Source organism: Antedon bifida, chromosome 3, assembly GCF_963402885.1.
Source record: "Antedon bifida chromosome 3, ecAntBifi1.1, whole genome shotgun sequence".
Classification (NCBI taxonomy): Eukaryota; Metazoa; Echinodermata; class Crinoidea; order Comatulida; family Antedonidae; genus Antedon; species Antedon bifida.
Window position 1 is genome coordinate 16,126,062 of NC_136228.1, and position 27,325 is coordinate 16,153,386.

General features: G+C 33.3%; 2 protein-coding genes across 2 annotated transcripts in view; one reads left to right on the plus strand and one right to left on the minus strand.

The window, feature by feature from the left end:
• The window catches only part of LOC144837847 (uncharacterized), a 336,690-nt gene that overhangs the window by 13,007 nt on the left and 296,358 nt on the right, over positions 1–27,325 (minus strand). The gene's annotated exons all lie outside the window — the stretch shown is intronic.
• Positions 24,139–26,990, plus strand: LOC144837149 (uncharacterized). Its single transcript, XM_078692162.1, has 2 exons — positions 24,139–25,139; positions 26,854–26,990. Exon 1 carries the CDS (start codon positions 24,139–24,141, stop codon positions 25,135–25,137), a length of 999 nt encoding a protein of 332 aa, XP_078548288.1. The 3' UTR covers positions 25,138–25,139; positions 26,854–26,990.

The window sequence follows — 27,325 nt, forward strand, 5'->3', positions numbered from 1 at the left end:
TGATACCAATATCTTGTCATTAGACCAAAGGGTTATGGAGATATGGCCATTTGGTCGCCATTTTGAATTTGGGGCTGTTACCATGGTTACGGGATCGTGAAAATTTGTTACCTAGCATTTTTGGTATCCTAGCACCATAATAAAGTAAAATCAAGTGAAATCTCACTTTGGGCATTAAAATCCTACGGAACCCCTATTTTCATACATGAGGAACCTGACTAATTATGCATAATTTTATCCAAGGATGTACGTGCTTATTTTTCCATTTTCAACAGGTTAACGTAATTAATTGTGGCTCAATTCAATGTTGTTAGTAATTGTAATAGATACATGTAATCATGGCCAAACAATGAATCACACTATACCTTGTTCATTTTCTTGTGTAGTGGTCTCTGTATCATCTTGCTCATCTGCGAAGATGTAATATTTTTTTGGAATATTAGTAAAAAAATGTGGTGTCAGTATGTGTTGTATTGTATGTAGAACCATAATATGAACCTAATTGTTTTGTTACATCTGTTCAACAAAAATACAGAAAAGACAGTTATTTATAGATTGCACATTTAAATGACAAAGCTTTTGATTTTTTGAGTTATACATGTTGTTCATTTTGGAGAGTCACATAACTATACATTTTCAGTTTAAATAACTCAAAATGTGCTACAGTTATTATTATAATATGCCTATTTAGTTTTATTTTAAAATGTAACCAGTGGATCCTACCTTGTTGACTGCCTTGGATGTCAGACTGTGGTAATGCAGAGGTCACTGAACCATCTTGCACATCTGTGAAAAGTATTTTTTTTTTAGAATCTTGTGAAATAATAGAATTATGCATGATTTTATCCAAGTATGTATTAAATCAATTATTTCTTATTTTACTGCCATTTTCATTAGTGTCATACACAAGTTAATTATATATGTTGTAAAGCAAGCAGATTGCTTGGTTTCATTTCAAAATGTAGTAAAAATATGTCCTGGTTAGCTATGTTGAACTTATACAAAGCTCTATTACTTTATTCAATTTTCAATGTGGGCACCATTTGAGAAATCACATATTAATAGAATAGAAAGTATACAAAGGAAAGCAACAAGGATAATAATGTTTAGAAAGGAAGGTTCCTGGGACACATCTTATTTTCATAGGTTGAAAGTGCTTGAATTATTATCTATTGATGACTTGTTTAAATTACATAGACTTTCATTAGGATTTAAAATGTTGAAAGATTACTGTCCCCATTCTTTCAATGAGTATATTAAAACTAGTGAAAGATGTCCGGGTAGGCTTTTACGTTGGAATTCGAAAGGCAATACTTTTCATAATTCTGTATTTGTTTCTTTTCCTAGACTATGGGAGCAAATACCAAATGACATAAAAGATTCACAAACAATTTCAATATTTAAGGCTGCTCTAACAAAACACTATATTTCATGTTATGTATAGTTTATTTGTATTTTTCTTGTATATGGTTTTATCTTAACTGTTTGTATTGTATGGAGTGAGTGCAGAATCTGTTTGGGCTTTAGCCTATTCTCATTCCTGGTTATTTTTTTACATTGATGACCGAATAAATATTATTATTATTAGTATTATTTTAATAAGATGGGAATTTAAATTGTGGCAGATGGAAATAAATTATTAATTATTTAAAATACACAAACGTGTACATTTATTTTATTGAAATTGTTTTTGTTGATTTAACCCTTTCACTGCGCAGCAATTTGCAAAAAAATTCTAAATGACATAATTTTGTAATTATTTTAAAAGGTTGGTCTATGGTTGGAAGTAAAAAAAAAAGCTAATTTGCATATTAATGACATCATTACATCTATTTTAGATTTCCTGTTTTTTTATCATGATAAAAACTATTTTTCCAATAATTTTTATAGAATATGGTTTTCCCACTGGATATTGATGAAGATATGTGTAACGAATAAAAATATCAAACAAATTTGAATTATTGTTATCATTTTATAAAAAAGTAGGCATAAAATTGTTGGTCAAAATAATAGAAAAATTAAATTTTTTGTTACAGAAAAACTAATGACTAATTCAGAATTCTTTTTGCAGAATGAACATGATATTGTTCTATTGGGGTGGGTAAATTGGTAACTGGAGAATGTTTATGTGTCATTGTAGTTAATCATATAACTTTCCATGGTTAAAATAATTTTAATTACAAGGTTATAATAATAATAACATGTGATAGAGGGCGCAAGTTGAAATAGAAATTTCAAGACGATATTAACAACTATAGAGGGTGCATGTTGTGCTAAAAATTAGTTTTAATGAATTGCAAATACTGTATTCAAGTTTATCAAAAAACTATAGAGGGTGCTATATTATAGGCAAATACAAATAAATAATAATTTTTCTCATACCTGGTAATACCGAGTATACCACAATTCAACGACATTTGTTTATACTTAGTAATACCGGGTACACGCAGTGAAAGAGTTAAGCCAAAAAAAACAGATAGTTTAATAATAATAATGCTTGGTTTTTTAACAGGGGTGAACAGTTCAATTTTGGTTTGACAAAATGTAAATTAGTATTTATACACTTGACTGTATCATCAATGGATCATACCTTGTTCACTGGCTTGTGTAGTAGTTGCTGTATCGTCTTGCTCATCTGTGAAGAGATACGATTTTTTTTAAATATTTTAATAATTTCATGTCAGTATGTGTGGTATCATCTATCATTAAATCAACTTGGTGACATTAAAGACACCTTCCCTACATTTTTTAGATCTAATTTAAGAGCTCAAACTATATTTAATGTTAATACTATATGGTCCTATTGCGATAACTTTTTTCGTCTTTAAATGATTAAAAATGTGAAAAATAAGCCGATTCTAATAATTATAGCGGCCCGCTATAAATCGCAAAATGCATTGCGCGCGGATTGATTTTTTGTTTTTCATATGTAATTCACCCACTTTTCGATCGATCGTGAGGCCAAAACAAATGGAAGACTCCTAACTTTTCAGCGAAAATACCGGGTTTCCCCCAATTTGTATCAACAGAGTCTGGCAAAAACAGAAAGATAATTAATGCAGCAACTATACAACGTCAGGCTAGGCCTATAGCTAGCATACGATGTTTGTATGGTACCGATGTTTACCAGCTAGGCCTACAAAACTAAGCCTAGCTAGGCTAGGCCTAAAGACCGTCCACGAGAGGTCATCGCCGCAAGCTACTTAGGTAGTGCATTGTTTCTCACTTTTTATCATAATTTACCATAAAACGTACATTTACGACAAGGAATGACCTGGTTTAATGTTTTTAAAGTAATATGTATGTATTATTTTTACAAAACGTCACAAATTGTAGGGAAGGTGTCTTTAATAATACTATTAGCTATTTTGTCTGTTGTTTATTTTTTAAAAATAAATTAGCATTAAAAATGAATTTATCTGCCGGTGACAATAACGCTAGTTGGTCATACCCAGTACCGTTTTGATTTTACGATCATTCGGGAAACCACCTCACGACAACAAAATGTAGATTAAAATTAGTATTTATACACTTGACTGTATCATCAATGGATCATACCTTGTTCACTGGCTTGTGTAGTAGTCGCTGTATCAACTTGCTCATCTGTGAAGAGATAAGATTTTTTTTAATATTGTAAAATAATTTCATGTCAGTGTGTGTGGTATCATCTGTCATTAAATCAACTTGGTGACATTAATAATACAAGAAGCTATTTTGTCTGTTTTTTTAAAATAAATTAGCATTAAAAATGAATTTCTCTGCAATAGTTTTGAAGTTTTCATTCAAGGCAGCCACATACTAAAACATATGGTCTGATCTGATGTGAGAAAATGTACTGTACTTTTAGTATTTTCTTATCAATACAGTATGTCAGTGTAAAATAAAGGCCACCAGCAAAATCTTTTCATAAAAACTAATATTTTTATTAACAACACCTACTCTAGAGACAATTTTTTAATACAAAAAATATTGTACATACCAAGTATCTTCTTAGGAATTGGTCCAAGAATGTTAGCAAACTCTTTTCTTTGTGATTCATCTACTAATTTGTTTTTGCTCTCTAACTCAAATGTAACATCCCAAATGGTTGATAATTCCAATTGATAAAAAGCACTAATCTTATTGATTTCATTTGGGTTAAACTCTCTCAATGCCTTGCACAATCTTTTCCTATATGGGGACAACTTATGTCTATCAGTATTTTTAACATTGTTGTCTCTCATATACTGTGCTACAACATTTCTAGCTTCCTGAATTTCTGATAATTCTGCAATATTTAGCAAAAGACCAACATCAGTTGGTTTGATATATCCTTTCTCAGACAGTTCATTGAAATAATTATTTGCTATGCAATCTCTATTGCCAAGGACCTGTAATGCAATGTGCTCAGAGAGACAACATCTCAAAAAATAATATCTTTTCCGATACTTCATAAATACTTCACTGAGATCATAATTTAACTTCTTGAACTTGTCTTCCAATGGATTTCTTGTTTCTGCAACAAACAATTATACTATTATTGAGTAACTATAACCATTAACTAAAAATATTACTATGTAACTGTGACAAGAAAAGTAAACATTTTAATGTTATTATATAGAATATATTATATATATCGTGAGGTGGTTTCCCGATCAATCGTACGATCAAAACGGTACTGGGTATGATCAACTAGCGTTCGTGTTCCCACCTAATCATCCATTCATAGAAGTACTGATGAAGATATCAATCTGTGGCGACAATAGAATGGACCCGAGACCTGGCTATCTTCGACTTTTAAATAAAAGAAAGTTTTGAAAATTTTGTTTGTCTGTACAAGAAGACACACCTGCACCAGAATACACACCTGTACTGGAAGGAACACCTGTACCTGAAGACACACCTGCACCAGAAGACACACCTGTACTGGAAGGAACACCTGTACCTGAAGACACACCTGCACCAGAATACACACCTGTACTGGAAGGAACACCTGTACCTGAAGACACACCTGCACCAGAAGACACACCTGTACTGGAAGGAACACCTGTACCTGAAGACACACCTGCACCAGAATACACACCTGTACTGGAAGGAACACCTGTACCTGAAGACACACCTGTACCTGAAGACACACCTGCACCAGAAGACACACCTGTACTGGGAGGAACACCTGTACCAGAGTAAATATATTTGCTATAATGTATCATGGTCTAAAAATTTTCATAGGCATCCTGGCAAAATGCGGTATAGATGCCTGCCGGCGCTTACCATAAAACTATTCACATTGGTCGGAATATAACCTGTAAAGTTGATAAAATCTGGCTAATAGTGCCAGACAAAATGGTGCTTAAGGGTGCTCTTTATTGTATCATTTTCCATAGAAATGGTGGTGAATTAAATTTGTTTTTTTGTTTGTTCATGCACTACATGATATGATACGGCCTTATCATGTTGAAACACTGGTTTTCTTGTCTGATCACCAAAGTTAAGCAACGTTGGACCCGGTTGGAGCTTGGATAGGAGACCGTCTGGGAGTTGGGGTCCCATCAAGCATTCAAAATCAGAACTACTGGCAGCCCCTGCATCTAGTATCTGCCTCAGACGTATTGGCTCATGCCTTTCCTCTGGTCAAGGTGAAAACAGACCTAATCATTAGCACAATTAATATAACATACCTGGATTTAGTCTTGATGTCACAACATCACCTATAACAAATAAAATATTTAATCATTTTTTTAATAAAAAAAGAAACCAGATTTATATATAGTGTATATATATAGAAAAACTCGACTAGTAATATTATACTGGAAATTAAATAATATAAACAAATTAAGATGAGGAAATCTGTAAGAATGAGAAAAAAAAATCAATCAACCGATATTCGAAATAAGAATCTTCTGCTTGATATGTGGTGTTTTAGGAACTAACAATGTAACCAAAGTTATCAAACTTATCAAATAGTAGTAATATTATAAATCCAAAGGCAAATTACTGAAAAAATGACAATGCTGTGGGTATCAGTGGCTGGATCTCAATGGAGATACAAAAAAAAAAGCGAAAAGCTAAATCAAAACAATAAAGTAAAACAGCCAGAAAAGTTATATATACATATATAATATATCATCTTTATCGTTATAATATATATATAAAAGTCTCTCTTCGGAAATCCCACTTTGTGAATAAAAAATCCTGAATAGATGAGGGCGTATCAATTTGATCTCTGGTGCACGTGCTTACAATTGAGGGGCTTGTGCTGTTCCGCCGTGCCACGCCGAGAGTGTTAAAGAGTCGCTATCCAATCAAGTTTGAACAATACCATGAAAGCCCCAGTGGTCTAATGGTTAGGACAGCTGCATATCAAAATATCACTGGGCGGTTTAGAATTAATTTCTATGCCTGTTGATCTTACATTTTAGAGAGAAATATTACAATTAATAATAAATAATAATAATATAATTATTTCAATAGAAAACAAACAAAGATTCTTTTAGCGACCAAAGACATTAAATGTACATTATGAACTATTACTGTGTCACACATCATATTCGTTACGGCATAAATGTAGATTCAATTTTTTCCCGTTATCACTTTAAATACTTACAAAACACTGGAACTGGATCAATTCTATTTGACTTCTGTGACAGCAACAATTTTGCTTTTAATATTGAATTACCTCTTATTAAAAGAAACGTCTTCATTGGTCTTGTACGCCTGAGGTATTCAGCAGTGACAATCTAGGAAAAACACCATACTCATATAAAAATATTGGAGTGGAGTTGTAGTTTGTTGATAAGACAGTACTTGTGTTCTAGGTGTAACTCCTATCAGATGTCAGGATTTCACTTTATGCTTGTATTTTAAACAAGACTGCCACATTTGAAAAAGATCCTTGAAAATTTGCCTAAATAAATATACTGTATAAAGCAATACAGTGATTATTCTGACTGACCTGACAAGCTGGAGAGTTCAAACCATAGTTGGGCTAAGCTTAGCAAATTTTTGAAAGTATGGCACCTCATACTGTAGAACTCTTTTTGAGAGTGTGCAATATTATTGTTGATGGACAATGGGGTACTCTTACTGATGAAAATAGTTATCTAGGGGAGGGTTCAGGATTTTATGGTAGCGGCTTTGATAGAGAAAACCCACCACTTATAGTCACAACCATGTTGGGACTAAGAAAAAGAAAGAAACTTTTAGTTTCTTTGACCGTAAAGTAGGTGATGTGACATCTACTGTACCTATAATGCCGCAGTCCTTTCTATGGTATCCTCTTCAGTGGTGGATCTAGGGTGGGACGTACAATGTTTCTTTTCTTTTTGAAAAATGAAATAGATTTTTAAAAACACACATCATTTCGACGGTCATCAATCAGCTGTGGTTTACACATTTTCATACTGAAAATAGTATGTCAGTACACTGATAAAGCACATGGTCAGCTTGATCACATTCAACCAAGCAGGTACGTCGACATACTTTGTGTAATATCAATCTCTAGCATTACCCCGACGAAAAAAGAGCAAGTACAATAAAAACAAAAACTAGCCTTATTAATATTGAAATATTTGGTTTAAAAAAAAATTTCATCTAGCATTTTTTTACTCTTGTTAATTTTATTTGCTATTCCGTCATTCTCATTTAAACAAATCGCCATGACAAAAGTGTTGCAGCTTGGTTTTTTCCCCAAATCACTAAAGTTGAGATTAAATAACGGTAATGATGGTCAAGTCGGACCACTAATTTTTATTAGATTGTTTAAACCAGGCCGGATGCGATATTTCTTTTCGTACATAATTTGGGGACCACTCATGAAACGTCACAAATTAAACATGAACATTAAAAAGATCTTTCAAGTATTTAGATGGAAAAAGTTTATACATCTCTCTATAAATCTCTGATTAGGCATATTATAGAATATATCTAAGTGCTTAGATTATAAGGTTCTAGAAAGATTTGTTCAACAGCAATCCACTTGATTAGTATCTGATTTAAAAGGCACTGGATATGTTGATAGGCTCAAGATTCTGAAACTACTAAATGGATTACTGAAAAAAAGGGCAGGCATTATCCAAATATACAAGATAATTAACAATATAGATCCCATTGAAAGTAACAGGCTACTTTGGAAATCAACTTTTACAAAAACAAGGTAATTCCTTAAAGTTGTCAAAGCTCACAACAAAACAGGAAATAAGGAGACACTTTTTTACATCAGTTGAGGATTGGAACTCACTTCTACATGTTGTTTGCCCTTCTTCCATAAATAGATTAAAATCTGGGTATGCTGTTCTGATCACCATTAAAATTGTCGCCTATATACTAATGAAGAATGATCACAAGGAACAAACAAGTGTAGTTCTTAAAGTCCTACAGCTCAAAATAAATAATTATATTCTTCACCATTTTAACCTACCACAGCTGTTATATAAGGTTTATATTTATAATATTATACAGTTTTACATTTTTATTCAACAAATGTTTTTACCTGTGGTTTTTTAGAGTCTTCGTCGATTTTCCATTTCTGGTCTAATACTTCAACAGAAATTGTCATGTCTTCAGACATACAGAGTATTTCTATAGGCTGTCTTAACATCTGCTCACCATTTTCTTTGTGTTCTTTTTCTATCGTCTGAAATATATATGTAATACTGTACAAACAACGCATTTAATATGTTATTTATTGTGTACAATGTTTCCTAATTATCCGAAGGAAAAGCAAGCCAGACAATCCAACCATTTTTAAATCTTGATAGTGTACAGTCTTGGTCTTGCACTTTTAATGCTGTACCATTTTAAAATAAATAAAGATTTCGGAAGTATTATGTCAATTTAATTCAATGTTTGCTCTAAGCTAACATGATAATCAATCAAATACAAGATCAACTCAGTAACAACAACTATTCTTTCTAGAAGAAAGTGTGACAAAGCAACTACTGTATTGAATATATAATTAATTTCTATATTTAAACAGCTAATGTAAGTAAGAATACATTATTCAAATACAGTTCAACAACAAATTGTATTAATTACCTTCACAAGTGACGGCTTAAAAAGTCTTGTTTGAAGTTTATATTCATCATTTGCAAGCATCTTTCCAAAAACTCCTAATAACATTTTTTTCTTAGCACGAAAGAACCTTCTTACACCCTTTAGTGTATACCAACTAAAATGATTTATAGTTACATAACATTGACCGTTGCTTAAAGTAAAATGTACATCCTTTCTATCATCTGTCAATGCTATTGGTTTCCATTCATCTTCAATGTGATCTTTAACAAGTAGAGTGAATTCCCAATTCTGTTCATTTACAGCATCGTGTGGAAATGACAATGAAATGGGCTTGTTGAAGGTGGTGCCTTCTGGTCCACATTTAACAATAGGTGATATTATTGATTCATGAGGATGAAGTACAGGAAATTCTGTTTCCTCAAAACAATTTTCTAGCGATACTTTAACTCTCTCCCCTTTAATTGCTTCAGAATGTATCTCCAACTTGATGTCTTCATCCTTAAGATGAAGCGTTTCACTAGCAGATCCCACAATTACTTCCATAATTTGATCTGAAAAATAAAAATCTACTGTAAGATATTACTTAATGGTATTTGATAAATAGCCATTGCCACAATTGTCTTCATTACACAATGCAAATTATTTTATTTCAACCTGATTTATCATACACATGTGTTTATTTATATCATGAAGAAATTAATTCTCAATGGTTATATATATAGAATAGTTATATTTCATTTTCATTCATTTTTTATTGTGGCCAGTTTCTGCTGTGGTATCAACACCACACCAGCTTATTATTAATTATATGAACAGAATATACAATACTCATTCTATTGTAAATATTTACACTGTGTTTTTAAATTAATGTTCAGTCTTTTACTTTCTAGATATGATGAACATTAAATATATATATTATAATAAGACCTGTTAAGATCGGATAAAGTGGTTTAAATAGAAATTGTGGCTTTGTTTTTTTTAAATATATACTATTAGTTCATGTATTTCTTTTTCTTTTTTGTATTTAATGTTATATCTTCTGACTTATATTACTCTACCCCCACCCCCCCAACCCCCCCCCCCCCACCCCAATCCACCAACATGACTGAACTACTTTTCATTGTATTTATATGCAATTATATTTATTAACAAACCAGTTTTATGGTTTTTATGTTATAATATTGAAATTGAATTGAAATTTCCAGGATTAACACACAATTTCATACAATCTTTATTCCTATTATTCCATTACACATTTTCTACATCTGCATTCATATCTACAGTATGCATGTAACACACTGTAATGGTTAATTGTTTACATTGATGAGTGTGTCATGCAGTATAATAATAAATTATTATTGTGCACACAATAAATATGCTAGTAAAGGACTTAACCATTTGAAGATGCAAGGTTTCTTCTACCCCAAGTGACTGAGGCTAAAAAGGTATTTTAATAGGTTTAGGAAAAATGAAAAAATCCATTTTTATGACTATAGCTTTCTGCAATTGTTGGATTTATTATGTGAAATGTTTGTTCATGTGTTATTCTAGGCTCATTTGTTGCTTTCCAATGAAAAAACCAACCAATTTGCCTATTCTGTTATTTGCTTTAACCAATCCTGTGCCTGATTGCATGTCCTGGGACAGTAAATTACCCCCGTATGGGATGCGGGCCATGTCTTTAAAGGGTTAATATCTTATTGAGTATATGCTTTAATGATATGCTGTGTCATGGTCATGTGTTATTCTAGTTATTAGTGTCGATTGTTAAGAGTAAATCAGGTGATATTACTAATAACAACAACTATACCCCTATGCTTTAGCTTCTGTATTATCTAAGTTTTTTAAATTTATTTTCACAGTCACTGTGTTAACTCATTTGAATCCAGCGACTACCAATTTGCATTTAAAGCGAAACACTCGACTGATACTTGTATCTTTGTATTAAAACATGTCATTGACTACTACAATAGAAATGGAAGCCTAGTTTTTGCCTGCTTTCTAGATGCCAGTAAGGCTTTTGATCAAGTCAATCAATGTGGACTCTTCATAGTAAGCTCATTAACAATGGTATGAATCTTTGTATTGTTAAATTGCTCAAATGTTGGTATGAGAAACAAAGTTTTGTGATACGTTGGGATAACTCTGTTTCCAATCCACAGTATCCAATGGAGTTAGACAGGGTGGGGTTATGTCCCCTCTCCTGTACAACATATATATCCCATTTACAGTATCTAATGTAGTTAGACAGGGTGGGGTTATGTCCCCTCTCCTGTACAACATATATATTCCATTTACAGTATCTAATGGAGTTAGACAGGATGGGGTTCACTCAATCGCAAATTACTAATATAATGTTATGTTGCCTCTTTAGATCTTATTGTATTAATCTTTATTGTGCTGCCCTTTGGTGTGACCATTTAAGACAATTAGATCTCTTAATGTATGCTAAAATAATGCTCTGCGCCATATACTGAATGTCTCTAGAATCAGTAGTGCCAGTATGATGTTTATTGAACATAGTGTCCTTTCCCTTAATGAGTATATGCGAAAATCTACCTAAGGTTTCATGCAACATATGTTGAATAGTTGTAATATTCTTGTTGCTTGTGTTTGCAAACGTATGCTCCATAACTCCAAAATGTATTGTAGATGGAGAAGTATCCTATATATTTAAGCTTTGTGAATTTTCTTTTTTTTGTTTGTACGTTTGTTGGTATGGATGACATTTTTCCAAAATAAAAGAAATTGAATTGATTAAGCACTTTTTCCCCTCAAACTCTTTTTTTAAATACTCTATTATTCTGTGGATAGCTACAGTGTAGGCCTAGTACAGTTTCTGCTTTGTTTATTTATTTTTTTTGCATACATTATTATATTATCAATTAGTTACTTAGTGTTTGTCTGGTGCCCAATAAATGAACTTTCAGTGAGAAATTGTTACTAGTAGTAAGCCAAGGTATCTACAGATGCATTGGTTGACATACAGACAGTCCTGTTTAGAAGGATAGTAGAATACTTTATAATTTAGCAAAAAGTAAATTCTGATGATGATTCTTAAACTCACCATTCTGTTTTTCAACCTTTAGTTTCTCAAATTGATCACTAACAGGACTTGGTAAATCTGAAAAATTACCAAAAACAAAACAATTACATATAATTTTTTGAATAAAAGAACTATATAAAAAGTCACGTCTTTATAATATAACAGATATCGCGTTTTATATCGGTAAAATATAAGATTTGACATCCCAGAGGGAATGATATTTTGTTCGATGGAATATATTTCCCTCAGCACTATATTCCCTCGAACAAAATATCATTCCCTCTGGGATGTCAAATCTGGGTCGTATATTCTTTTAAATGTCAATCACGTGCCACTCATTTACATACAACGATTTTACAGGAAGATGAGGTAAAAACGTTAAAAATCGTTAAAAATCTTTTAATAATCATTGAACCGAGTTCAACTTCAACTGACCAATTAAATAGTTCACAAATTACATCATCACAGTTTGTGAAAAAATACGTATGCGCTGACAATTCTTGAATTTTTACAACACAACAATGTTTTTCACCTTTTTTGTAAAATTTTCTGATATCTCAAAACAACAAGTGTAAGTCAAAATAATTATAATATAAAAACAATTTAATTTAATGTGTCTTTAGTATAAAGCCTAGATTAATAAGCGAAAACATGTCCTAGGCTGGATTGAAGCATCAAAACCCATAAATTTTTCAATTTTCACGCGCCCACAGCTGCCGTGGCCAGTCTTGGTTCTGCAACACTTCACGTCCGCCTGTCACTTCAACTCTCGAGAGATCCAAGAAACTAAGAACGATCATGGAAAAATGTGTAAATATTACCAATCCGGATCGATCATCGTTATTATTTTTTCAACTTTAACAATTTGAAAATTCAACGCAAATAAACGAAACTCGCTGTCTTTACATCGACAAGAAAACAGGCTTTAAAACCAAACTATATTTATATACCATATTCCACTTATATTCCCAGTTTCCTGGACATTTTGCATTCTCTCTCTGACGACGATCAAAGAATATTGATCGAAACGTCGAGAAACTCAATAGTCCTTTTCAGAACTTATATACATGGTGTATCGCAAACTTTATATCAACATATATTTAGATAATTATATGACAAGAATCGACCAACCAAAACGCTTTAGATGCTATCTCTGGGCGTCTAGAAAAAAAAAAATTGTTTGTCCCATATCGACAATCTAAAAAAAAAAATCTACATTTTACATTTATATGCAATTAATAAAGTTAATAAATATAAAAAAATGACTAGATCCGCCCCTGGTATAAGATAATACAAGTGTAAGAGTGAAGGTAAAATACATTATGCATGATGTTTAATTTTACATACAGAGAAATAGTATTCTTAAGCAGGCTTAAAAATGTGTGAAGGAAATTCATCCATTGTGGAAACAAAAAATGGGATTAACAAGAAAATTAGATTTTTATATTCAATATTTATCTCCTCCTATCGTAAATTGTTTGCCTTGAATGCGAATACCAATTGTACATAGCATTATATATAAAATAGATTACATTTTAAAAAAAAATCTACATTTACATTTATGTGCAATTAATAAAGTTCAAATATTCCTTAACAATGCATGTCCCCCGTTCGATTATTGTAACTAGTTTAAAGTAAAGCCTCCTATCAAAAGCCCCTTGAGGTTTATTAAAGGTCCCTTTCATCTTAAAATCATCATCATCATTAAAATCTCTTTATTTTTGTTATGTGTACTGTTTTGATGTATTGAATAAAGAGATTGATTTGATTTGAAAAATGATTTATTTAATATTTTTATTTTAAAGGAATTTTAAAGTTTGCGTTTTTGTGTTATTTTTATCGTATTAATGGCAAAATAATTTTTCTAATTTATTTGCAATTTTCAAATCATAAAAAATTAGGTTTTTACATCTTGCAACATATCACAACTTCCATGTATACTACTATCCCACTGAATTATTTAATCTATAATAAACCTGTGAATGATATATCATAAATGTTAATTTTTTTTATCTGGACATTCTTCTTCACTTGGGACGAGAAGTCAAATTTTTATCGTTTGCAATGAAACTAGTTGATCCTAAAATTTCAATAATTAAAACTTCACTTACCTTCTAAGAAGTTTAAAATTTCAGTTTTTCTTTGCACCTTTATCCACCTGTTATTTTTTAAAAGAGAGACAGGTGTATTTCCATCCTATTAAAAAAATGGGTTTAGTTATTAATAGTTTTGAGAAATTATTGATATACAATATAACACACTTTAATTACGCATCACATACATACAGTATTATGTCATGGCTCAAACATTTACCATCTAGAGATTGGATGAAAGAGCATCACGTGATAACACGTAGATTTACTATTTTTTAACATTGGTTGTAAATTAGAACGTGAATAGGAATTACTATTTTCCAATAAATGACATCAATTTGTACAGTGCGCCACCTATAACTCCTGTATCCAAACCAAAACTTGAGCACTGCCATTTATAGTCTACCACCTTCAACATTGAAAGATGGAAGAGAGAGATAAATTGAATAAAAGTTTACTTTGGAACAGTAGGTAGATGTGGTAAAATGTTTGAGCCATAATATAAAACAACAAATAGTTTTACTATAAACTTTCAAAGCAAATAATATTTGAATACTATCCAGATACAAATGAAATATCCCTGTATAATCCCTGTACATTACCTTCTTTTGCAATGTTGCTGGAGTATATAATACTGACAACAAACATTATGTGAAATTGGTTTTTTTTTGTCAACCCAAACCATAGCAAGAATTACTGCTAAATAATGTGGTCAATAATCATAATTGTTGACTAATATATAGAGATCAATGAAGATATCCATGGTAAAATTCATCAATTGTTAGTGCCTACTAATTTGCGCAATCTTTTTATTGATTTATGTCACGATAAATGGGCTCATCAAGGAGTTCAACAGACTATACAAATTCTCAAGCATCGATGTTTCTGGCCAGGTATGAACAGTGATGTACGTACGCATACTTCCAAGTGTTTTACGCCCGTATTCTTAAACCGGACTTTAGTCGTAGTTCGAGCTAAAACTTTAAAAATGACGTCATTTTAATTCATAAACCGAACTTCAACTAAATCGCCGACTAAATCAGGTCAACCTCGACTAAATCGAGACGGATTTTGATCGATTTTTTAGTCCTGGAGGAGGCAGGCTAAATGGTCGACTAAATGGTTTTTAAACGATGTTTATGAAAAACGTAAAAGTCATTGAGTTGTTGTAATGGCCAGATATTGAAGAATTAAATATCTATTTTATATTAGCTTAATTAAATATACATTGGTATATGTTATAATAATGAAAATCATCTTTATTTACAACCCTATACAAATTACATTATTTTCTTCGCGCAAGTCCAGCGCTTTCTTGTCACGCTATGAAGTGCGTGGTTCGTCGCGATCATACTTTGTTGGAGGCCTAGAAAATATGAAAGTTACCGTGCAATGGTTCCTAAATATATTTTGAAGATTGTGTTTGTTGTTAATCAAAAGTACTTCACTGTTAAATTAATACTGATCTTGTTCTAATAATTAAAGACACCTTCCCTACAATTTGTGACGTTTTGTAAAAATAATACATATATATTACTTTAAAAACATTACACCAGGTCATTCCTTGTCTTAAATGTACGTTTTATGGTAAATTATGATAAAAAGTGAGATACAATGCACTACCTAAGTAGCTCGCGGCGACTGATCTCTCGTGGACGGTCTTTAAGCCTAGCCTAGCTAGGCTTAGTTTTTTAGGCCTAGCTGGTAAACATCGGTAACGTATGAACATCGTACGCTAGCTATATACCTAGTCTGACGTATAGTTGCTGCATTAATTGTTTTTCTATTTTTGCCAGACTCCGTTGATACAAATTGGGGAAAACCCGATATTTTCGCTGATAAGTTAGGAGTCTTCCATTTGTTTTGGCCTCACGATCGATCGAAAAGTGGGTGAATTACAGAAGAAAAACAGAAATATCAATCCGCGCGCAATGCATTTTGGGATTTCTAGTGGGCCGCTATAATTATTAGATCGACTTATTTTTCACAATTTTAACCATTTAAAGACGAAAAAAGTTATCGCAATAGGACCATATAGTATTATTTTTACATTAAATATAGTTTGTGATCTTAAATTAGATCTAAAAAACGTAGGGAAGGTGTCTTTAACGATTGAAATTATTTTTCATGTATATAGTCCTGATGCGTAAAAAGTTTTGTAAGAAAATGGAATGTGATATCAATGCGCAAAATTTTGTCTGCTCCTCAAATACTCTCTTGTCATTGGCCCATGTATAGCCTTTGTTACCCAGACGTGTGCAACTCGACTAAAAGCTCGACTTCATTAAGTCGAACTGCAAACTTCGACTACTTCGTTTATGAATCGAATTTGAAGTAATAGCTCGAACTACGACTTTTTCAAGTCGAACTTCGAACTACGACTAAAGTCCGGTTTAATAATATGGGCGTTAGTTGTGTATCTAGTAAAGTTCCTACACCAACGGTCAAACCCCCTCTTCGTCATCTTTTAGCCTTTCGTCCTGAAGAGACTCTTGCTATAGATTTCTTAAAGATGGATCGTGGAAAAGGAGGCTATATGAGGACATTCTTGTTATGAATATGACGGATGTGTTTAGTAAGTTTTCACTAGCGGTCCCATGTAAAGATCAAACGGCTGATACAGTGTATTGAGAGATAATTGGTTTTCTCACTATCGTGTGCCAGCACAGTTACATTCGGATCAAGGTAGATCCTTTGAAGGTAAAATTATTCAAGGTATATGTAGTCTTTATGGCATGACAAAATCACGCACTACGGCGTATTGGCCTGCAGGTAATGGGCAGTGCGAATGTTTCAACAAGACCTTATGCAGTTTATTGTGTTCTTTAAGCCCCAGAGAGCGACGCAAATGGCCCAAATTGCTTCAGCATATTGTGTTTATGTATAATTCCACCCCTCATACCGTTACAGGTGTAACACTATATCTCCTTATGTTTGGTCGTGAACCATTAATTCCATTAGATCATTTTATTGGAGGTGCGGAACAAGATTAGTCTGAGGATTATTTGAGTAAAGAAGCTGATCTCATGAAGAGGGCATATTAAGTGGTTTCACATAGAATCAAATCAGCAGCAGCTGAAGAAGAGCATCGTCTTGTTCTCCGACGGAACAATTAGAAATTGGTAATCAGGTTTTACTTCGCCGAAGAAATTTTAATACTAGACATAAATTGGCTAATAAGTTCGAGGAGCACTCATATATTGTTGAGACTAGTAACAAAGAGGCAGACGTTTTTGGTATCCGCTCTGCAGTTGGGGGTCTCCTTGAATTATGTTAACCGCAGACGATTGCGATCGGATCCTTGGAGTGTGGTGGAAGAACCGGTACATCTTGATTGGAATGAGTGGTTGCCGTATGATGGTCTAGAAGCGGATGTAAACTGTAAGATGATGATGAAATTTGTGAGTCTTACGCCCGTATTCTTAAACCGGACTTTAGTCGTAGTACAAAGTTCGACTTGAAAAAGTCGTAGTTCGAGCTATTACTTCAAATTCGATTAAAAAACGAAGTAGTCGAAGTTTGCAGTTCGACTTAATGAAGTCGAGCTTTTAGTCGAGTTGCACACGTCTGGGTAACAAAGGCTAAACATTGGCCAATGACAAGAGAGTATTTGAGGAGCAGACGAAATTTTGCGCATTGATATCACTTTCCATTTTATTACAAAACTTTTTACGCATCAGGACTATATACATGAAAAATAATTTTAATCGTTAATTATTAGAACAAGATCAGTATTAATTTAACAGTGAAGTACTTTTGATTAACAACAAACAAAATCTTCAAAATATATTTAGGAACCATGGCGGTACGGTAACTTTCATATTTTCTAGGCCTCCAACAAAGTATGATCGCGACGAACCACGCACTTCCTAGCGTGACAAGAAAGCGCTAGGCCCCCTAAAAATTCCATCGCGTGGTGAATTGCCACATCTCCCATTGTCGCTATGGCGTGACGTAGTTCAAGTCGGACTTGCGCGAAGAAAATAATGTAATTTGTATACAGTTGTAAATAAAGATGATTTTCATTATTATAACTTATACCAATGTATATTTAATTAAGCTAATATAAATATAGATATTTCATTCTTCAATATCTGGCCAATATAACAACTCAATGACTGTTACGTTTTTTATAAACATCGTTTAAAAACCATTTAGTCGACCATTTAGCCTGCCCCTCCAGGACTAAAAAAATCAAAATCCGTCTTGATTTAGTCGAGGTTGGCCTGATTTAGTCGGTGATTTAGTTGAAGTTCGGTTTATGAATTAAAATGACGTCATTTTTTTAGTTTTAGCTCGAACTACGACTAAAGTCTGGTTTAAGAATACGGGCGTGAATCTGACGATGATGTTGAACGTTTTAAGATTGTTGTAGATGTGAATTCTGATCAACCAAATAGATGTTGAGTGTGATGATTTGAGCGTAATTGCAAGGCGATCATCTCGTTCTACAAAAGGTGTTCACAAAAATCGATATCGTTTACCCATGTCCACACTTCAAAAATTTGTATTTTTTTCGCTCATTTTGGGTCAAAAGGACATTCAAGCGGGGAAATTGTAATGGATCGGAAAGCTTTCGAAGTTTCTTATATCTATATTATTGGTGGCGCAATATATCGCATTGTATTGCTATTGTTAACTACTGGTATTCGCGGGCGTATTTGCATATCAGGTGAAGCATCATATTGAATAGGCTGCGTGAGCGTTGGTTCTGCAGAAATTGGTTTAGTTGTGGTCTGAGTAAGACATGTTATATACTGTATTTCTTTAAATTGTGGATTCTCGCCAATACTGTGAGTAGATATTTTCTATACAACCATAATGTATTTCAGTATTACTATAAATGCATAACCGAGTTAAGTTGTTATCGTTCATTATTTGTAACAACAATGAATTCACTGTTCACAATAATTTCTCTTTGATATACAGCTTCGTCTTATTAGATAGCATACCAACCATGTTGAAATTAATTGGATACATACCATGTTGAAATGATTAGTAGTATGAAATAGGTGTATTGGATCCAGGTATAAGTTCGTTAAATGTTATATACAGTAATACCAATTGATAATTAGCGAAGTGACCATATTATAGTAAGCTTGTGATTGTTTTTATTGTTCAATTATATTACTATGAAACACTGATACATAATAATTATCACGTTGTTTTATACAGGGTTTTTTTTTGTTAAGAAAATAAACGATAATGAGTAAACACAGCCTCACCTAGCATTGGTTTGTTGCATGGCTTCACAAACCAACCCTTAATGGTCTAAATCTAGCAAATCAATATTAAGGATTCCCGAACCACAACATTTACAGTAAATATGAGCAATTTATATTTGTTTTCCGGTCAAAAATATGTAAACAAATTTATACTGATTCACCTGTTCATTAAGAAATTAAAGATTTATGTTATATGATAGGTAACTGTACACTTTAAATCAGTTATCATAAATCATATAAACTATTTAGTTACTATTTTTATTTGGTTTGTTTTAATCAAATTTGATTTTTGTTAATGTGCTTACTTTTTTCTCTCATTAAATGGTTTACTTCAGCAGATCTAGAGAATTAGCTTATTTACAAGTTACATTACACATTACATTACCTTATTTTTCAATGCTACTGGTGCCCCATGCTGAATGAGACAAGTTACTATTTCTAAGGTAGGTGCAGTATATACTCTCCTCATATATGAATGTAATAGAGTGTCACCATACTGGAAAGGAATCATAATCATGATGTTGACATTATGTGAAATTGGTTTTTTTTGTTAATACAAACAACAACAATTACTGCTAAATAATGTGATAAAATCCTAATTATCATTATTGATAAATGAAAAATAAATATAATATATTACCATGGATCAGATCTCCATCATATCTGTATTTATTTGCCTTGTGTACAGTGCAATTTTCAGTTATTTACCAAAGTTCATGTATTCAAAAAGCATCTGTGAGCACTTACTAGTATATTATATTATATTTTAACGAGAAATCATTTTTCCAAAAAAAGTCATAAGATAAGAGACGGAACTTCTCTTAAAAGCATTCAGTTTGAAAAGAATAATTTCATATTACCTTTCTTTTTTAAATTGCATTACTCAAACAATTTAGATTTTGAAAACTAACAAAACATTGTTTACATTTCTCTTCCTTTTATGGCAAAATGTTTGCACAAAAAGATCCTAGGTGGGAAAAGGATTTCTTTAAGGCCATGTTCATAATTAGCTGGATAGACTGACAGAAGCATTTTTTGTAAGGTAAGGGAGGGAGCAGGTTTTTAATCATTTTTTATTAAAATCAGATTCTATTAATTTTTTAACATAAACATTTTTTAGTTGTGTCGCATTTTATTTCATATTTACAATTAATTAGACCATTGTCATTTTTTGTAAGGTAAGCGAGGGAGCAGGTATTTAATTAATAATTATTTTTTATTAAAATCAGATTCTATTAATTTTTTTAATAAACATTTTTAGTTGTTTAGTAGTTGTCGCATTTTATTTCATATTTACAATTAATTAGACCATTGTCAATAATTGTTAATTTTAATTAACAATTATTATTAAAATAACTGAATATATAAAAAAAATAGATTTTTTTGTTCATTAAGAAAATTAAAGATTTATGTTATATGATAGAACTGTACACTTTAAATCAGTTATCATAAATCATATATAACTATTTAGTTATTTTTTTATTTGGTTTGTTTTAATCAAATTTGATTTTTGTTAATGTGCTTACTTTCTTCTCTCATTAAATGGTTTACTTCAGCAGATCTATATAATGTTAGCCTATTACACTAGCAAATCCCTGTACATTTACCTTATTTTGCAATGCTACTGGTGCCCCATGCTGAATGAGACCCGTCACTATTTCTAAGGTAGGTGCAGTACTACTCAAATATAAATGTAATGGAGTGTCATCATACTGGAAAGGAATCATAATCATGAATGTTTATAAATACTGACAACAGACATTATGTGAAATTGGTTTTTTGTTGTTAATATTGTACAAACAACAATTACTGCTAAATAATGTGATAAAATTCTAATTATCATTATTGATAAATGAAAACAAAATATAATATATTACCATGTATCAGATGTAGTAATTGTTAGCCTATTACTTAATGTAAGTAATCATTAAAATCTACTTACTGTACAATATCAATCACAAAATTTGAACATTAATAAATTACATATTTCATAAAATTGTACAAACAAATGTTTAGATGTTAACAATATGAGGCCAATATAAGCAGTTAAATGAATTTACATATAAATTTAGGTAATGGGAAATTTCAGTAAATTAAGTGCAACTTCTAGAATTTATACTCAATGGTAGAGAAAGTTGGTACATACTTTCGGTACTGATTTTTAACACCCAATGAAACCAATATCATAATTAAGTTAAGTTAGATATTAACGATAACAAATTTAGTTTAAACCATTTGCCTCAATGAAAATCATATCATATCATGAAGCCTGATACCATCCCATCATCAAATGTACCAAGACAGGAATTTGGTGAACAATACCATGCAATAAACAAAATTAAGGTAATTCTCAGGATGACAATTATATTTGACTACATAAATTCCATCATATCTGTATTCATTTGCTTTGTGTACAGTGCAATTTTCAGTTATTTACCAAAGTTCATGTATTCAAGAAGCATCTGTGAGCACTTACTATAGTATATTATATTTTAACAAGAAATCATTTTTCCAAAAAAGTCATAAGATAAGAGACGGAACTTTTCTTAAAAGCATTCAGTTTGAAAAGAAAAATTTCATATTACCTTTCTTTTTAAATTGCATTACTCAAACAATTTAGATTTTGAAAACTAACAAAACATTGTGTACATTTCGATTCATTTTGTGGCAAAATGTTTGCACAAAAAGATCCTAGGTTGGTAAAGGATTTCTTTAAGGCCATGTTCATAATTAGCTGGATAGACTGACAGAAGCATTTTTTTTGTAAGGTAAGGGAGGGAGCACATTATTAATTAATAAGCATTTTTTATCAAAATCAGATTCTATTAATTTTTTTATCATAAACATTTTTTAGTTGTTTAGTAGTTGTCCCATTTTATTTCATATTTACAATTAATTAGACCATTGTCAATAATTGTTTATTAATAACTGAATATATAAAAAAAATAGATTTTATTGTTCATTAAGAAAATTAAAGATTTATGTTATATGATAGGTAACTGTACACTTTAAATCAGTTATCATAAATCATAACTATTTAGTTATTTTTTTATTTGGTTTGTTTTAATCAAATTTGATTTTTGTTAATGTGCTTACTTTTTTCTCATTAAATGGTCTACTTCAGCAGATCTATATAATGTTAGCTTATTACACTAGCAAATCCCTGTACATTACCTTATTTTGCAATGCTACTGGTGCCCCATGCTGAATGAGACACGTCACTATTTCTAAGGTAGGTGTTGTATATTCACTCCTCAGATAGTCATGTAATGGAGTGTCACCATACTGGAAAGGAATCACAATGAAGTTTATAAATACTGACAATAGACATTATGTAAAATTGGTTTTTTTTGTTAATACAAACAACAACAATTACTGCTAAATAATGTAATAAAATCCTAATTATCATTATTGATAAATGAAAACAAAATATAATATATTACCATGGATCAGATGTAGTGATTGTTAGCCTATTACTTAATGTAAGTAATCATTAAAATCTACTTACTGTACAATATCAATCACAAAATTTGAACATTAATAAAATACATATTTTATAAAATTGTACAAACAAATGTTTAGATGTTAACATAATGTATGAGGCCAATAAGCAGTTAAATGAATTTACATATAAATTTAGGTAATGGGAAATTTCAGTAAATTAAGTGCAACTTCTAGAATTTTTACCCAATGGTAGAGAAAGTTGGTAAACAGTATCCTTTTAGTACTGATTTTTAACACCTAATGAAACCAATATCATAATTAAGCTAATTTAGATATTAACGATAACAAATTTAGTTTAAACAATATTGCCTCAATGAAAATCATATCATATCATGAAGCCTAATACCATCCCATCATCAAATGTACCAAGACAGGAATTTGGTGAACAATACCATGCAATAAACAAAAGTAAGGTAATTCTCAGGATGACAATTCTACCATATCAACAGTGACGCAACTTCCGGGTTCCCATGAGAGGCACGACCAGTGTCCGCTAAGATCATTTGTACTTCCAGAACCGCGACAGGTCAGACGTGTACGCTAGTTGGATATTGTTTCTTTAGATACATACGGCGTGAGGATCATCGCAGTTGTGGGCTTCATAAAAGGTAACGTTAACATTTTGCTTTAGGTGTAGTTGCTAGAGGACTGGGCGGACTGTATTACCGTACGGACGCCCTTAATTTAGCCTATATGTCTTTATTTCTATCTCCTTATCTTATGATGAATTCGGAGTAGGCTATTAAAAATTGGGAATGATGGCGTGCTGGTGAGGCTATATGCGTGGCCGCCATCTTTAATCTATGGAATGTTATGCAGGCTGTGGCATGCCGCATATTTTGCTAAAGGGAAAGTAAGTTACTCGTTTCCCTAATGCAGTGTTTTGTTTTACACCTGCACAATGGAGAGTAAGCTGATAGTCTCCGTTCACTCAATTAACCAATGCGTTAAAAAGGCTATAATTTATAATTTATAAATTCATTGCTATATTAGGCGGTTGTTGGGCCTTCTACTATACTACTACTAGGCCTAGAGCTAGGCCTATTACCATAAAGATATTATAATTTCTCTATGCTATTACTAATTAATAGTAGGTATTGCTAGCTAGGCCTTGACTGGCAAATGTGCATGTATGCGAGTATACTAAGCAGGTCATGACCTTAATGGTATGTCTGTTACATACAGGTGTTATAATAAGCCAAGCGATGAGGTTTCTTGGGTTGATGTACAGTGACTAAGCTATATAGTACTGTTATTCTGTCTCCATAGATTTTCTAATATGGCAGAACATGATGGCTCGCCAGGTGGTGCAGCTAGTGTTAGTGATAAATTAAAGGAGGAGTTGATTAACTCGATGTCGTCAATGGTGGCCAGCATGAAGCAAGATTTGGTTCAGCAAGTCAAAGAGATGGTTGGCTTCACAGAGGAGCCTGATGAGGGCCAGTCCTATATGCCTGTGTGGTCGGATGATGAGCTCCCCGCTGCACAAACAGCACAACGCATTGATGAGTACACAAGTGGGCCAGAGGAGGTAGCTACAGCTAGTCAAACCAGTGATTTTGCTGACTTAGCAGCTGAATTTAGTACAGCCACACTTACAGGGCCAGCTGTGGATGATAAATTGGCTACAATTGTAAGTGACCTGATTAGTGGAAGGATACCCCCTGCAAAGATGACTGAGCTTACGGGAAAATATCTCCGACCACTCAACTGTGAAATGCTAATCACACCCAAGGTGAACTTACCTGTGTGGGGCCAGTTGAAACCTTCTACCAGGACCAATGATGTTGGGTTGCAGAAAGTGCAGGCACTGTTCGTAAACTCTATGTATGCTCTGCTCCAAGCATGTCACAAGGCCTCGGGTGATTTGAAAACTACATTGACGCATGCACTGGTTATAGCACTGACTGCAAACCGGGAGTTTAACCTGAAGCGAAGGGAGATGTTAAAACCAGACCTTAACGCACGATTTGTTGCACTCTGTGGGGTTACGACTCCCATAACCACAGAGCTCTTTGGAGATGATGTTACCAAACAGATAGACGATCTCTTCAAATCAAACAAACTTGGCGAGAAATTATCAGGTGCTAGAAGAGGTCGGGGTCGTGGATACCACCCATATGCAGGAGCCAGACGAGTTGGTTTCCGCAGCCGAGGTGGAAGTCGCTCAGGGTTCCAGAGGTACCAGTCAAACCAGTCTTTTTTAGGAGGAAAGGGCTCCTACCAACGCAGACAGGGAGCCCGGCTGGCTGCTCAACCAAAGGGAAATCGAGAGTAGAGGTCAGTTTTGTTAATCAGATTGATAAAATTCTTAATAATCATGGTAGTTTTATTGCAGGTCAATTAAGGTTCTGCGTGGACCGTTGGAAAGAGATCACTACGGATCCCTTTGTTCTGTCATGTGTTACCAATTGTGAAATTGAATTTGAAGCTATGCCTGTGCAGGCTGGCTATAATCGACAATTAGAGTCGCAATTTTCTGTTGCTGAGCAACGAGCTATTGACTCAGAACTTGCATCTTTTTTGGCCAAAAGGGTTATTGACATTTCCAAACTATGTAAAGGAGATTTGTTTCGCCTATCTTTATCCGTCCCAAAAAAGAACCGGGTAAATATAGAGTTATTTTCAACCTTAAGGAACTTAATGAGTATGTGACTTATAGGCATTTTAAAATGGACACGATAGATTCGGCAATAAAACTTATGAAGCCGGGGTGTTTTATGTCATCCATCGACCTCCAGGACGCTTATTATTCGGTGCCTATTGCAGCAAAGTATAGACGGTTTCTTAAATTTTGTTGGAAAGGTGTATTTTACCAATTTAATGCGCTACCTATGGGCTTATCTTGTAGCCCTCGCGTTTTTACAAAGCTGCTGAAGCCAGTTTTTTCTACTCTAAGGAGTAGATTTGGTATCTCATGCCTCGGTTACATTGATGACTCGTTTTACACTGACGACACATTGGCGGGGTGTCAAGAGGCTACTTTGCAAGCTACAATACTGCTAACAAAATTAGGGTTTTCAGTGCATCGAGAAAAATCTGTACTTAGACCCACTCAGCAGTTAGAATACCTAGGATTTCAATTAAACTCGGTGTCTATGTCTGTTTCGGTTACCAAAGCAAAGATATCAAGCATTGTTGGCCTTTGCAGAGAGTTTGTATTTAAGAAATCTGGTAGCATCCGGGCATTTGCTTCACTCATAGGTAAGCTCGTTGCGACATTCCCAGGCGTGGAATATGGACCGTTGCACTACAGACATCTTGTCCGAGACAAAGATTTGGCATTGCGGCATTCAGCCGGTAATTTTGAGGTGTTGATGATCCTCTCGGAGGAGAGTATAATTGAACTTGAATGGTGGATAACATTTCTCCCAACAGCCTCAAAACTGATTAATCATGGCCCTATTAACTATACGATCTTCGTAGATGCTTTCCGCAAGGGCTGGGGGGCCATAGTTGACGAGAGCAGAACGCAGGGGCTGTGGTCCCTAGAGGAAGCTGTTCACGACATAAACATTCTAGAAATGCTTGCAGCGCTATTTGGCTTACAGGCACTTTGTGGCCATTTGCACAAAGTGCATATTCGTATTATGTCGGACAACGCGACCGCTGTCTCATATATAAATTGTATGGGAGGTACGAAATCGTGGTCATGTAATTCGGTTGCCTACAAGATTTGGTACTGGGCAATAGAGCGAAATATTTGGCTTACCGCTGCTCATACTCCGGGCATAAAAAATGTAGAGGCAGATGTTCTGTCTAGAAATTTTGTATCTGGGTTAGAATGGCAAATGAATGCAGGTATTTTTTCTAAGATTGTTGACTGTTTTGGAGTGCCGGATATTGACTTATTTGCTAGTCGAATTAATCATAGGGTACCGGCATATGCGTCTTGGAAACCAGATCCAAACGCTGTTATCATTGATGCTTTTACCAGTGATTGGTCAACATTTAAACAATTTTATGTTTTTCCCCCTTTTTGTCTGATAGCTAGATGCCTACAGAAAATTTTACTGGAACAGGCTACGGGCATCATGGTGGTGCCACTGTGGAGAACACAGGCATGGTTTACGAGAGTTCTCGACTTACTCATCGACACACCACGCTGGGTGAGGGTCAACAAGTCAGTGTTAGAACACCCACTTATTCATCACCATCCACTAAGCTCAAAGTTATGTCTACTAATTTGCAAGTTGTCAGGGAAATCATCGCTGACGTCAGCCTACCGGCAGAAATTGAGGACGTCATCTTATGTTCTTGGAGACAGAGCACAAGGAAGCAGTATGACGTACACATCAGAAAGTGGCGTCAATTTTGTTTTCAAAGGGAAATTGATTTCTTGCACCCCGTTGTAGGAGATGTCTTTCTTACTCCTCGCTTAACACGGCTAGGTCAGCGTTAGCATGTTGCTTCACTGACTATCAGGGCAGGGAGGACCGACCCCTTACACATCATGTACTAGTGAC